The 15666-nt window shown below is 45.3% G+C and overlaps 1 protein-coding gene across 7 annotated transcripts in view; it reads left to right on the top strand.

Annotated features, from left to right (window-relative positions):
• Prickle2 (prickle planar cell polarity protein 2) overlaps positions 1–15666 on the top strand; it is a 345493-nt gene that overhangs the window by 290756 nt on the left and 39071 nt on the right. For all 7 annotated transcript variants that reach the window (XM_031382618.1, XM_031382619.1, XM_031382620.1 and 4 more), the window contains 4 exons: positions 1129–1266; positions 3418–3621; positions 7292–7478; positions 12819–13697. In XM_031382618.1, the coding sequence (XP_031238478.1) occupies positions 1129–1266; positions 3418–3621; positions 7292–7478; positions 12819–13697 (1408 nt within the window). The remainder of the gene's footprint in view (positions 1–1128; positions 1267–3417; positions 3622–7291; positions 7479–12818; positions 13698–15666) is intronic.

The raw sequence follows: 15666 nt of genomic DNA, 5'->3' as shown, positions 1-15666 counted from the left end.
AAAAAAAAAAAAAAAAAAAAAAAAAAAGATTGTCTGGGCAATGCAGCCAACATTTCTGATATCTAGATTACTCCAGAAGAAATCACGAAGTGCTTTAGGACCACACATCTCAAAGGAAGGTCTAAGCACGGCTTGGGGTGGGATTTGAGCATGGCAGTATATGACATTAAATCTGTAAGAAGAGTTTAATTTCCTTTTAAATCGCATTTCATCTTTGTGATGTCCTAATCGGATAAGGAGGAATGCTCAGGCTGGTCCTAGCAGGTTCCTAATGCCTCTGTAGCTTGTCCTGTCCTCCCATTTTAAGTAAGCACATAGGTTTTAGCATCTACTGGAGATGCAGTGGTCAACTGGGGGAAACCGTGTGATTTTGTTCTCTGCTTTTAGAGTTAACCTTGCCTTCTTTGCGGGTGACCGATTTTCTTGTGTGTAGCCATAGTCTGCTTTCCTTTGAAATAAATGCATCCAAGTTTCTTAAAGTGAGTCATAGTTAAAAGTAGCATCAATAAACAATAGCTCAGGATCATGACACAACCACCAAAAGGGCATAAACGGTGGCACAGAATGACAGATTCTAGATGTGGATGCCCTCATTGTCCCTCCCTTAAATCTTTGACACTCGGTGTTTTAGAAAGAAGAATCTTTCTCATATTGTCACACTAGTAGAAATCCAGGCGAAAGTCCACCTATTCTTGCTTGCCGAAGGGGAATGGAGGTCAGATGATGTGTGCATGCCGACAGCCAGGATGCAGCCAGTCTTCGGTACATTCTCATAGACACAGGCACACGAAACCTTCAGCTCCTTACAGCTCGGAAAGGAGGATGTTCCCAGAAGTTGTCAGCTCTGAGCCACTCTTGGCAACTTAGATCTGCATGTAAAGGGTGAGGAGCAGTTCTTAAACACCTAACCTGCCTGAGACATGAACTCCAGAGTTCACAGCCTTTAGAAAGTCCATCTGCTTATCACCCTGATTGGTGCTGGCTCACCTTGGTTAACTCCAAGCTGGAACATGGCAATGTTCAGCAAGTGTCAAACCAAGTAGCAGAGTTTCTGTGAGCCCTGGGTGGGGATTTCAGTACTTCCCTGGAACAATGAAGCCTCTTCTGTGCTGTCCTTCATGTGTTCAGGTTCGATATTGCAACTCCCTGGACGAGGAAGAGAAGAGGGAACTGAAGCTGTTCAGCAACCAGAGGAAACGTGAGAACCTGGGCCGAGGCAATGTCAGGCCCTTCCCTGTCACCATGACAGGAGCTATTTGTGAACAGGTGAGGATGGAGTGGGGCAGGGAGAAGGTTCATTCTTCAGTTATCGCATTAAATACCTGTTATGTGCTCAGCCCTCTTTTAGGCCTTGAAGATACAGCAGTGAGCATAAGACATGAGTTTTCCTCATGTAAAGAAGTATGCACCAGGGGAAGACATCAGACAAAAATCAAATCAGGAAAACTGCAACAGGGAACGAGGCAGGAAGGGCTAGGCAGGCAGGGTGGCTGCAGCCTTGAGCAAGATGGTCAGAGAAGACCACACTGAGAAGGTGGTATCTTAAGCAAAGGCATGCAGAGATGTACAGAGGAAGAGGCATGCAGACCTTGCCTTAAGGCAGGAGGATAGCTCCCGTGCACAAGAAACAGTGAGCTGGCCTGTGGCTGGATCCAGAGGCGTAAAGGGCAGGGATGGCAGATCGAGGCGGAGCTCATGGAGAGCCATAGAAACAATTGGAAGGACCACACAGAGTGATGGCTTCGTCCTTTGAAAATAGAGTTATCCAGACCATGAGTCAGTTTCTTATCCAGCATGGATGATCTTTAAAGGGACCATAATGAGGGATGGCACCTAACCGTAGTCTGAGTTTGAGGGTCTAAGAAACCCCATGCCATCTCCTTAGGACATCACTGTGTTTCTTTTGCCTACTCTGCTGCAGCAACCTTAGGGTATGGTAGAGGAGAGGCACGTCACCTGCCTGGACTAACCTTATCCCCTCCCCCTCCCATTCCGGCTTTCCAGGGAAGGCCACCATTGCCTACCCTTCTCTCAATCTTCCAAGTTTTTGTGCAGCTCCTTCTAACTCAAGCTCTGGGTGACAGGCCAGCTGCGTTGGTGAGAAGAAGCTGGAGACTGAGAGAAGCAGGGTAGTCTTTAGAACCTCATTTTGAGATTTCACAGGAACAACTGAAAGATTCTAGTAGTGGATTGTGAAACTGCATGACCAAGGAAGGGGGCAATGGGTCATCAACCTTGAAAAGAGTTCTTGAGACTAATTTCTGAGTTGTAAGTGGTTGGTGCTCATGATATGAGATTCACTGTGCTCAATTCGGTGCCTCGTCCACTCTTAGATCAGGCTCCTCGTGACTGGGGCTTACTTAAAGGGGAAGAAAAATCGGGCCCACGTCTGTGCAGAATAATGTCAGGCATGTTGAAGCAGAAAGGCCTTCCATAAAAAAAACTTTAGAAATGATTGGGGGAGGGGGTATGATTATGTGTGTGTGGTGGGTACTTTAGCTGTTCTTTCGTAATCATGGAAGAGAGGGTTGTTGCCTTCTATGTTGTTGTATCACATATACAAGCTACTAAAAGCCATTCCTCAAGTCTGTGCCCTTATTCTATGGATCATATTAAGTCATACAAGATCCACACTGGGAAAAGGGCTTGGAGGAGCCATTTTTTACTCCCTGGCCTTTATCTGTAGAGCCCATCCATCTATGAGAGCCATTCTGCTAGATACATGTCACAGCCTCATGGCCAATACCGTGATGAACAGAGAGCATCTTTATAAGCCCGCTCCCCCTCCTCCTCCTCCTCCTCCTCCCAGACCCTCAGAACATAACTGTACTCTAAACCCAGCCGTAAGCATGAGTCATCTGTCATTTCTGCTTTGTATACTCCGGGCTTGAAGAGTAGTGCCGTTCAATCAAGATTATATGAAGAGATGCTAGCAGAGAGCTAAAAGGCATGCCCGAGAGGCATAGGGAAAAGGAAGAAGCTATTTAAGAGTAAATGGATTTTATGTGCCCAGTCCTCTCCTGTTCAGTAATGCAGGCCCCTACCCCAGCCAAGCACCTCTCGGTAGCCTCTCCTGATGATGTTAACTTGGCTATGCCCCAGCATGTGCTTTGGGATATGCAGGAGATGCTTAGGCTCTGTAAGTTAGCTTAATGTCTGCAGATCCCCTTGTACACTACCATACTGAGAACCCATCTCTCACACCTTATGTTTCTCGTTCTCTGTTACTCAAGTTGTCTTAGGCCCTGGGGTGGGGGCGCCGGGAAAGAACAAGAGGAATCTGCCCTACCAGGTATGTAAAGCAAGGGACTCACTAGTGTACATATAACTCCCTAGTAGCTAGCTGTCGGTAATAGTCTGATCATTCTTTCACGATTGTGAGAGCTCCCGCTGATGTTGCCACTGTTTCCCTCACAGTGTGGAGGGCAGATTAAGGGCGGCGACATCGCTGTGTTTGCATCACGTGCCGGCCATGGCATCTGCTGGCATCCGCCCTGCTTCATATGCACCGTCTGCAGTGAGCTTCTGGTTGACCTGATCTACTTTTACCAAGATGGGAAGATCTACTGTGGCAGGCACCATGCTGAGTGCCTGAAGCCACGCTGTGCAGCCTGTGATGAGGTTAGAGCCCTACCCATGGGTGAATATTTTAACTGTTCTGGTGTATTGATGGGAGGTAGGGGTGACACCTTCAGTGTCATCTCTGTTTCCGTCTTTGTCTCTCTGTCTCTCTTTCTCCCTCCCTCTCTGTCCCTCTGTCTCTCTGTCTCTGTCTCTCTGTCTCTGTCTCTGTCTCTCTCTCTCTCTCTCTCTCACACGCGCGCACACACACATACATTTACATTTCCCATAGACTATTCCCATTGTCCTCACCCCTCCCCACCATTCCTATGTTGCACCACAGCATATGTATGCACATGACCTTTAACTTCCTGCACAGGGGGACAACCATAGGTGACTCTACTCACTTATGTTAACCCTTTTCAAAAAGAAACATCACCCATGTCCCAGTCACAGTAGATCTGGCATCAGACATCAGGGCCCACCATATTTATCATGATGGATTCAGAGACTCTTGTGTAGGGATAGGGTAAGGGGGAAGACATGGCACAGCCACCAAAATTCTCAAATGGCATGTAACTGGTACAAGACTTCTTATAATTAAACATATAGGCATATACACACATTCATACACACAATAAATAAAGAAAGAACATAAAATAAAGAAGCCATTGAGCAACTTTAGATTTCAAGTAAAAATCTGGAAAGTCCACATCAGAAATAGAGCTCCACTTCTAGAAGATTTTCTGGGGGAAAAAAAATTGGTTAGAGAGGGGAATAAAGTGGGTGGTAGCATTTGGGTTTTCTCCCACTAAAGCTTTAGAGGTCAATGGATAACTCTCTGGATCCTTCCACCCCTGCTGCTACAGGTGTTTGAAAGCCTTGTCCTAAGAAATCAGAATGGCATACAAGGCCCCTGCTTGCCAATTTTTCCCCACTAGAAGCATACCCACATAGCAAGCAGCCATGGCACCACAGAGTAGAAGGCTTGCCTTCACTGTAGAAGCTGGGAGTAGTAAGAACAGTGTTCTGAACCTGACCCCCGATAGGAATCATTTAGAGGAAAGTCTTAGATGGGGGACTCCAGTTCACAGAGTAGCTCTGTGCTTCTGTCTGAGCTTATAAACAGGTCTGGAAGCAGCACTCTCTGTGTCTGTCAGATCCACCAGGACAAGGATATTTGTCTCTTATAAACTGCCTGTGGGGGGCGGCACAGGGGGAGGTATCCACTTTTCTAGAGACTCAGAGAGCCTTTACTAATGTAGATTCTGATGGTAAAGTTGAAGTGCTCAACTCTTCAGCCCTTGCTGGAAAACTGGATATGGGCCAAACTCTGGGGACTTGAGGCAGTCTTTTTGCCTTCTGGCTCAGATACACAAGTGCACCTTCATGAAATTGAACAGCTTCTCTACTGCCTGATCCTGAATCATGTTCAGCCACCAAAAAGTCAGTAATTGTCTTACTCAGGGTTTCTATTCCTGCACAAACATCATGACCAAGAAGCAAGTTGGGGAGGAAAGGGTTTATTCAGCTTACACTTCCATGTTGCTATTCATCACCAAGGAAGTCAGGACTGGAACTCAAGCAGGTCAGGAAGCAGGAACTGACGCAGAGGCCATGGAGGGATGTTCTTTACTGGCTTGCTTCCCCTGGCTTGCTCAGCCTGCTCTCTTATAGAAACCCAAGACTTCCAGCCCAGGGATGGCACCACCCACAAGGGGCCCTACCCCCTTGATCACTAATTGAGAAAATGCCCCCCAGCTGGATCTCATGGAGGCACTTCCCCAACTGAAACTTCCTTCTCTGTGATAACTCCAGCCTGTGTCAAGTTGGCACACAAAACCAGCCAGTACAGTAACCTATATCCACTAGACACCATTCTCTTCCTCTTAACTCTTTCTCCCAGCTTTGTCCCTGTCTCTGGATTCAAGAATGCTAGACATCTCAAATGAATAGTATTATATAATGTTTCCTTTCGTATCTGGCTACTTCCACCTAGCGTTAATTTATGTGATAGCAAATATTAGCACTTCATTCCTTCTGAGCAATTAAATGAATCTACATGAACAGTTTTATGAAAATATAACATTTGGCTTAGCCATTTAGTAACTGAGGGTTATTTGTTTTTACTTTTAACTGTGATGAAGCACGCTACTTAGGAACATTCATGTGTAAGTTTCTAGGTACACATGAATTTTACATTTTGAATGCTTTTCACGACAACTCTAAGCCTTGCCTTTGAGAGAAGGTCAACCTAACAGCTGCCTGCTTTCTCTCTTACTGTCAGAAGAAGACAATTCCAGTTCCCACATGCTCTCTTTAATTTACATGTTCCTGTAATTGTATTCTTTTTTTATTATAACCATCCTACTAGGTATAAAATGATAACCACAATGCTATCTGAATTCATAATTTTCTAACCACTAATAATGTTGATACTTTTAAAATATTTTTGTCTATTCATTTATTAGTTTTGGGATGGGAAACTATGAATCTGAAGGCCTTCACTCATTTTTTGCAGTTAGATTAATTTTTTTTTAAATACTTGTGAGGGTATGTATAGGATCTGGATCTATTATCAGCTACCTGGTTTACAGATATGGTTTCCTTCTTCTCTGTATTTTTTACTTTCTTATTGATATCTTTTGAAGCATAGAAATTTTTAATTTTGATGAAATCCATCTGACCTATTATTTAACATGTTATGTGCAGTTGTGTTTCCATATCTATGAAACAATTGTCTTGACCAAGATCAAGAAGATTTATAACTATAGTTTTTTAAAAGAATTTTATTACTTTTTTTTCTGTCCGGTCGTTGGTCCCCTTCCAGTTAGTTTTTGTTAATGTTGAGAGGTAGGGATTCAACAGATACTTTTACATAAAACTATTGATTATCCCAGCTGTATTTGCTAAAGACTACTCTTCTACCATAGTATAGCCTGAGCACAACTTTTGATAACCATGTGCCATGATACACACACATAGACACATGCATACGCCCTCATGTGCACACATGTACACACATAGGCACACACGCATATACACACATGCACACACACAATTCTTGATCTTTCAATTAGAGAGTTTATCTTTGTTAGTTTTCAGGGCAATACCACACTAAACTGATTATTATAGGATCATAGTAAGTTTTGACATACATACTTTAAAGTTGAGAATAACTTTGATGTGTCAAAACCTAAAACACATCTCACTGCGGGGAGAATGTTAGACATGAAGGTGACTGATTCCAAGGCACTAGGGCATGGTGAAGCCATTACTGGTTGGCCAGCTGGCCACTGGAAGAAGCAGTCACTTTCCTTAACTGAAGATTACTGTTGTAAATAAATGCATTCCAAGCATTGCCCCACTTTATGGTTTCAAGAAGGAAAAGAAGAGAGTTCTAAGGATTCATATGACATTTTGCACTTTAGAAAACACTATGCATCAGCCAAATGAAGCTAGTATATTTAAGCCATTTTTTTATTTTGCTTTATGTTCCCTATGGTAGACCATTAGCTCCCCACTAAAATCCCGAGCCAAACTAATTGCGTTTCAGGAAGATGAAGCGGTGGAGCTTACACATGTGGGGAGTAAGCTTACATAGATGCAACGTTGTGTGACAGTTTGCGGGTCACCCTGCTTTCTGCCTCTTTAGCTTGGGGCTTTGTAACTTCCTCCACTGTGGGCTTGTGGTGTCTTACACACTGACCTGATGGCTTCCCGTCTCCAGATCATCTTTGCAGACGAGTGCACGGAGGCTGAGGGACGACACTGGCACATGAGACACTTCTGTTGCTTTGAGTGTGAGACGGTGCTGGGGGGCCAGCGCTACATCATGAAGGAGGGAAGACCCTACTGCTGCCACTGCTTTGAGTCCCTGTATGCAGAGTATTGTGACACCTGTGCCCAACATATAGGTAAGGCTGTGCTTGGCGCTTAGCTTGATCCTGATCAGGTGGCCTCAACGTGCCTTTGGTTACACTTAATAAACCAACTCTTACCAGCTTAGGTGAGAAGGCATTTCTTCGCTCATTTTACTAGAAAAGCCAGAGTATTTGCTTCAGGTAGAGGTGGATGAAGGGTTAAACAAAGCCTGTTGTTTTGTTTTTTCCTCCTGTGTCAAGCTCAGTTTGCCTTCTATTGGCATCACTTGGGAGCAAGCCATCTTCACATGGTGATTGAGATGCTTCTCCAGTTATGCATTATATCTGGCATATAACATACCTTATATCTGGCATATAACATATCTTATATCTTACATATTACATACCTTGACACTTGCATTTTCAAAAGGAGGAAGGAATTGGCTATACCAATTTCCAAGTCAGTTCCTCTGGATGGCATTGTATCAGTCCTGGCTTGGCCATGGGTCTACCTTCAAGTGGGACTATGTGGTATACTTTTCCATGCTCTGGGAAAAGTGTGAAGCCCCAAAAGGAAACTAGGGGAGAGAACATATCCCTCAATGACCTTTTGGATAAAACCAGGAATGGGCAGAGGGAAGAACGGGGTGAGGGGTCCTTTGGTAAAGAAGGGTGGTCACTAGCTTCAAGCAAGTGTGCCTTCTAGAAACTCAAAACTGTGAGCTAAGCCAAAGGCAGAGAAGAACCAGACAATCCACAAACTGTGCTCCCAGTTTGTGACAGACTGGAGGTGATGAGAACCATCCCACGTTGCCCAGCCCTCCAACCTTTCGGCAGACAAGCTTCTGTCTTACCTTATCTGACATTTTGGGAATACAACACGGTTTAAGAAATGGTGTCTATGGACAAATGTCTGGATTCATAATGTGACCTTTCTCTGGTCATAAAACTCCAAGAAGCCTATTTAGAAGCTGCCAATGTCATACCTGCAGTGAGGAGATGTGGAGACCCTCCATGTACGACTCCATTTCGCTCCAATTAGCTTTTGTAAGGATCCAAAAGAAACAGCCTTCTTCCTGGGATTTGTCATAAACAGTAGACTTAAGTGATGGCAAGACCCTTTCCCCCACGTTCCCTTCATCTCACTAGATGCCCTCTTGACAAGGTACCCAGAAACCTTTCTGTTTACAGGATTGTCACAGTCAGACATGCTGACGTTCTTTGGTACTTTGAGTGAGGAATTGTGACTGAATCTGTAAGGCAGGAAAGTAGGTGGGACCATAGCAGGAACAGCGGTGCCATGTATTGACCCCAGGTTGTTAATTAATGCATAGGTTTAAGTCTGCTAGTCAGGACTTACCCACAGAGCTACTTGACCCACAGCACCGATGCCACCTTCTCGATAACTTCTGCATCCTTTCTCTTCCACAGAGACCATGAGCCTTGCCACAAATGGCTACTTGCAGTTTTCTCCCAGAAGTTTAGGAGAGAAAAATTCATTGAGGACTAGCTCATGTGTACCTCAAATGGCCCCTTTCTCTGTCTTCTGTCTTCATTCAGCTGTCCACAGCTTTTATTGGCATCTCCCCCTCTTTCCTCTTGAATCCATAAAAGGCATCCATCCATATTTCCCTGCCTGCAGTCTGTCTGCTGCTATAGTTGAGTTGCTGTTCCTGTATTTTTAAAGGCTACTTTTCTGCAAAACATAATTTCTCTAGGGCAGCAAGATCCTGTTGTGTGTATCATGTATACCTCAGTCTTCGGTGCCACACTTCTGACCATACTGTACAAATATTCCATATTTATGCAGCTGCTCAGAGCAGATCCTACATCAGGCAGCTGTTACCAAGGCAACAGGGCTCTTGCTTGTGCATAGCAGAGTAAACAGTCTTATAAACAGATGAGGCTGTGGTGGCTGCAGATGCATGCTCCTTTAGAGAAGTGCTTAAAGGGCTTAGAGGGGAGATTTTTTTTAAGAAGGCATGCTTAGATGTTGAACACAGAGCCCTTTTCCAGATGTTTGGAGTTCAGGAGCAGTTCAGAGCGCCATCTGACATTGATGATGTTTATCAGAGGCTGTGTTCAGCTGCCTGCTGGGCTGCTTTGTAATTTGCCTCCCCCTCACTCCTGCCTCTCCCCACCCTGTCCTGTGAGGCCCTATCCCAGAAAGCTTGGCCTTCCTCTGATACCTCTGAGCACATTCTCTTGCAGCATAGTAGTGAACAGGGCAAAGGACTCACCCTTCCAAGTTCTCTGGTGGAGAGAGGGCAAGGATACAGCTGTGGGATACCACACTAAGTAACCGCCTGTAGTCAATGATCCCAGGCAGCTGAAGATACCAAAATGAGCTCTCAGGACTCATGACTTACAGAGGAAAAACTGCAGAGGAGAAAAGAGAAGGCTGTACAGTCTCAGGTTGCTTTTGGACAGCATCTGGACAGTGGCCTTTTGCAAAGAGGAAACTAGGCTTTTAGACCTAATCAAGCTGAAGGAAAGACAGTTTCAATAGCTTGGAACTAGGCCCTCTACATAGTCAACAACGTAGGTTCATCTCTTTGCCTCTTCCGAGAAAAGCAAGACCTAGTAGTGAAGCCACTTGCCTGGCACCATACCAACAGAAAGCACAGAACTAAGACTCAGCCCTAACAGATGGGCTTTGGCAGTTTTATCCATCCCCCTCCCCCCAAACCCCTAACCCCGACACACACACACCCAGAAGTGGTGGAGCTGGATTGGCCCCACTCTCTGTACATATTTCTGCATCCCTGTACAGTCCACTGCTTCTCCCATAGACCCAGGCAGAAGCATTAGCTGGAGTCTAGAGATGTTTATTTCCAGCCCCACCCTAGCTCTCCTTCATCAATATACCTGGGAATGCTGGTGGTCATGAGGGTAGAGTTGAGTCTTATAGTGGCCTTCTCAATTGGGGTTGCCCTGAAACAGCTCTTGTCCTCACAAAGTCCCCCTCTTGCTGTCCTAGGGATAGGTGCCTAAGAGAAAAGACACTTCCTTCCCCACTTTGGAGACCATCTAGTAAGAGAAGAATTTGTCTCTTTCTTGCCTATACCTGGGCAGGGTCGGAGCCAGAGCCAGCTAGGGCTAAGCTACTTCTTTCTTTCTTTTTTTTTTTTTCCCTTTGGTATTTTGAGACAAGGTTTCTCTGTGTAGCCCTGGCTGTACTTACTCTGTAGACGAGGCTGGCCTCGAACTCAGAGTTTCCCCATCCTCTGCCTCCCAAGTGCTGGGATTAAAGGCGTGTGCCACCACTGCCTGCTGATAAGCTACTTCTTACAACACTTTGGTTCCAGAATTTTTTTCTCTGTCAATTCTTGCTTACCCCTCGTTAGACAGGTATCTGGAAGTCACACTTTGGAAATCCAGGCTGTGGAATTCTGGTCACTAAAAGCGAATGTTCATTTTTTGTGCTGTCTTCCTGAAGAGACCTTTATCATCATGCACTGACAGTCTTATGAGATCTGTTCCTGCCCATGGTATCCCAAGGACCTTTAGTCTAATAGGCTGTTCCTGGAGCAGGGACTGCCTGCTTATAGCCTATTGCATCACTCTCAGAAGCCCTAGGTGACCCTCTCATTGCCCTGATGCTGGTCATGAGCCATCCTTAGATCAGACCCCAGGACTAGGAGATACTAGTCAAGGTATCGTTCCAAAGGTGGTTTCAATGCCCCAAGCTAATGCTTGGCACAGGGATGGCATCTCCTGGGATAGGACTCTCTTTCCATCGAAAAAGGGCAGAGGAAATAGTGAGAAACAAGAGCAGAATAAAGAAATGTGGGGGTCCCTAGCACATAGGACCATGGGGATTCTGTGCAGCAGAGTCCTGCCCTGGAGAAACTGTATCTCTTCCTTTCCTGGTGACATTAGGTGAAGGGTGTTCACCAGTGGGATAGCATCATCTTTTACAAATATACCCATAGTCTTTCTTCACTAAGAGTCAGCAGGATTTTCCCCACTGAGAGTTGGAGCCCACTACTTTTCCTTTTCACTGATTTTGTCTATTCAGGATCATAGACTGGGCAGTTTCTAAATAGTGGAAACATTTCTTACAGTTCTAGAGGCTGTGAAGGCCACCATAAAGGACCTGGCATATTTGATGTCTGAGAAGATCCACTTTCACGTGCAGAGCTGACCTCTTGCTGTGTCCCCAAATGGCAGAGAGAATGAACAAGCTCCCTTCGGTCCCTTTCATAAGAATATTAATTCACTCACATGGGCAGAACCTTCATGATCTAAGTAGCTCTCCGATGATCCTACTTCTTACGAGCATGGTGGGTGTTAGAACTGAGCATAGAGTTTGAGGGAGAAACAGATACTCAAGCTACAGCATCCAACAGCCTGATGTAGTAACTGCCCTTTGATTGACAGGGAGTGGTGATACAGTTCATCTGTCAACCTACGATTAGTAGGAAAAAAAACCCTATTATACAGGTCCTGGAGATACCATGGAAACTTCTGACCCTGTCTCCACAGAACACCACTTTCTGTGAAAGAGATAAGTAATAAACCTGTGCGTGCATATTGATGGCATAATGTAAGGAAGTATAAATACTATAAGAAAAAGTGGAGGAGCAACCAAGGCTGCTGTCAGCTGTGGCCAGGAAGGCTCTCGGGGCAGCTCTTCAGGTACCGAGCAAAGAAGACTAGACTGCTCCAGTTGTTCAGAATAAGACTTCTGAGGACAGAGCTGGTCTCTGATGCCTAGTCATATTACTTTAGGCAAGTCATTAGCCTTCTGCGTCTCCATTCCTCATCTGGAAAACAGAAATAATGGTAGTAACTCACCTCATTCAATCAAGAGCTTTATCAGATTAGCGTTCTCATGAATGGAATATCCCTTAGCTAACATGTTTGGGAGCAGAATTAGTTCAGCTTTTAGAACCATGCATTCTGTAATGGGGTACGAGAAGGATAGGATCTAAGTCTAAACATGAAACTCACTTATATTTCCTATAGAGCTTATGCATATAATCTCAAGATATTTTTATTGCCATCTTAAATACTTTTTTATGTACGCAGCAGTTTTATTATACAGAATTTTCTGCTTGCAGCGTCTTGTTGATACCAAAGTTTTGGCTTCTGAAGCATTTTGAGTTTGGACTTTTTCGATTAGGGATGTTCAACTTCTGTTGCTATTTGGGGAAAATGTATCTCTGGCAAAATTCGGGGCTAAGCTGTTCTGATCTGGATTCTCCATGCTGCTAGCAAGGGACGTAGGGAAGTCTGCTGACTAGTAGACTATGTTGTAACAGGGTATGGACACTGATTGTTCTGGGCCTGATGGAGGAGTGACTGGCCTAGTGTCTCTTCTGATGTGATGTTTCATGTGGTATTGTGGTGCTCAGCCAGCTCCTCAGCCTCTTTTCTGTCTCTTCCCAGGAATTGACCAAGGTCAAATGACCTATGACGGCCAACACTGGCATGCTACAGAGACCTGTTTCTGCTGTGCTCATTGCAAGAAGTCTCTTCTGGGACGGCCATTCCTCCCAAAGCAAGGCCAGATATTCTGCTCGCGGGCCTGCAGTGCTGGGGAGGACCCCAATGGCTCCGACTCATCCGATTCAGCCTTCCAGAACGCCAGAGCCAAGGAGTCTCGCCGCAGTGCCAAAATCGGCAAGAACAAGGGCAAGACAGAGGAAGCCATGCTGAACCAGCACAGCCAGCTGCAGGTGAGTTCTAACCGGCTCTCAGCTGATGTGGACCCCCTGTCAGTGCAGATGGATCTCCTCAGTCTGTCCAGCCAGACGCCCAGCCTCAACCGGGACCCCATTTGGAGGAGCCGGGATGAGCCCTTTCATTATGGGAACAAGATGGAGCAGAACCAATCCCAGAGTCCTTTGCAGCTTCTCAGCCAGTGCAACATCAGAACATCCTACAGTCCAGGAGGACAGGGAGCAGGAGCCCAGCCTGACATGTGGGCCAAGCACTTCAGCAACCCCAAGAGAAGCTCTTCAATGGCCATGAAGGGGCACGGTGGCAGCTTTATCCAGGAATGCCGTGAGGACTATTACCCAGGGAGGATGATGTCCCAGGAGAGCTACAGCGATATGTCCAGCCAAAGCTTCAGTGAAACCCGAGGCAGCATACCAGTTCCCAAGTATGAAGAGGAGGAGGAAGAAGAAGAAGAAGGTGGCATATCTACTCAGCAGTGCCGGCCCCGTCGTCCACTCAGTTCCCTGAAATACACAGAGGACATGACACCCACAGAACAGACTCCTCGTGGCTCAATGGAATCACTGGCCCTGTCAAATGCAACAGGTAGGCTGGTCTTGAGTAATTCAGTATTTTTCTATACAATGGCCTCCTCCAGCTGACTGCTGAGGAAGGTCAACCCAAGTGTCAGATAGCTTCTGTCTTTGATGGAATATAGGGAAAGCCTGAGTCCAAAGTCTGGATACCTGTGATATATGGCAGGGTTTAAGGATGGGCAGATACTACTGCAAGGGCAGTAGAAGGGGAGGAGCCACATGAGGAATGGTACCTTCTCTGGGGTCTGGCTTCAGTTTACCCCATGGGACTCTGGAGATCATGTGGCAAGTCGGTTTCTTCTGGTGACATTCATACTGATGTGTCATCCTACCATGCCCACCCTTGTTGCCTTTGGACTACTAGAAAGAAGTAAGGTATGTGTGGGCTAGGAGTAGGGGATATATAGGTCGAAAGTGTGGCCATGGGTAAGGAATCATGCTGGCCAGCAGCTTTCATGGGAAAGAATAGCTGTAAGGTGGTGGTGGTATTCACCATACAACTGGGAATGTAAGTGCCCCAGGTGCTGGTGTTGTTTGAGGAACCCAGTTTCCAAGAGTTTTCTGAACCCCAGCATCTCAGATATACAAATAAATATGTAAGACATATATAAACAGATGAGGAATCAGGCCGATTAAAACAGACAAGAGGGAGGTAGACCATCTCAGGATACTGTCTCCAGCAGTTTTCCAGGCAAGATAAGACAGTTGCATAAGATGACCATGGTTGTACTCTCCAAGTGCATGTTCCATGTGCTTGTCTTATTAATCAGGGTGTGTAAACCAGCCAGAGTGCTGTTTAAGACTCAGCTGGTGAGTCATCTGTCGGGAGTGTTTCAGTCAAGCGCAGCAGAGGCACGTGCTTGTCTGCAGCTTGATAAGAATGCTCTAGGATGTACTGAATGCCTGCCCCTCTAATAGCAAAGAACCAGAGTCATGGGTGCACCTTCACCCGGGTCCCACACTCTAAGATGTATATGGGATCTATAATGTTTTGACTTTGCAACACTATATCAAGCCACATTGATAGCTATTCTGGGGTTAGGCAGATTTGAACTGTGGATCTAGGTGGTAAACTCTGTCAGTGCCATCTGATAGGCTCAGCCCCAGCTACCAATTGTCATAAGCATGAATATTTTAGCTAACACATACAGTTCTTACCACATGCTAATCATACCACATGTCAGCCATTGTTCTGAGCACAACACAAATATTAGCTATTAATTTAATTGTCACAACACTACAAGGGAAACATTATTCTTATTTTTGAGTTGAAAAATCAGAACCTGAGGGTTTGAGAATTACCCAGCTTTTTAAAATTAATTAAATTTCCCCTTTGACAATTTCGAACATGAGTATAGTGAGTGTTATTCTGATGACTCTCGTGCCCTAATTTCTCATCTCCCTCCCACTCCTCCTAACTTCCCTTCTCCCTATAGGTCCCCTTTCCATGTTTGCATCTTTTTGTTTTGTTTTGGGACCCACTGAGTGTTAACCAGGATTGCCTGAGTGACCATGAGCATGGAATTATCCAGTAGAGCCTGGCAGGTGCAGGTCTAATAGATACACATCTAGATAATAGGCTACATATCTAGATGTAAATCTCCATCCATCTAACTTCATCAGTAGCCAATAACCAAGCAGGGAGGAGCAGGGCCTGCATGACCCCCTCCCATTCAAGACTGGCTATTGGACTCAAGTGTTTTAGAGATGGGACAAGGAGGTGCCCTTGACTTCAGAGCCACGCTTTTTCTTAATCCAGCTGCTGCTGCCACCATATGAGCCCCACTTGATTAGATCCTCCATAGCAGTTAAAAACATATTATTTTTAAAGATGCAGGATCCATTTAAACTCTCTCCTAGACAAACCAAAGCCTGAGCGATATGCTGTCTATACATTGAGTTTTACCTTTTATCTCTCCTCAAAGGCTTTTACTGTGTTCCCACTTGTCACAGAAGACACAGCTCAGCTATTTTTACCC

This window comes from Mastomys coucha, unplaced genomic scaffold, assembly GCF_008632895.1.
Source record: "Mastomys coucha isolate ucsf_1 unplaced genomic scaffold, UCSF_Mcou_1 pScaffold20, whole genome shotgun sequence".
NCBI classification, from domain to species: domain Eukaryota; kingdom Metazoa; phylum Chordata; class Mammalia; order Rodentia; family Muridae; genus Mastomys; species Mastomys coucha.
Note: the sequence above shows the minus strand (reverse complement) of the source record. Positions and strands in the feature narration are given on the sequence as shown.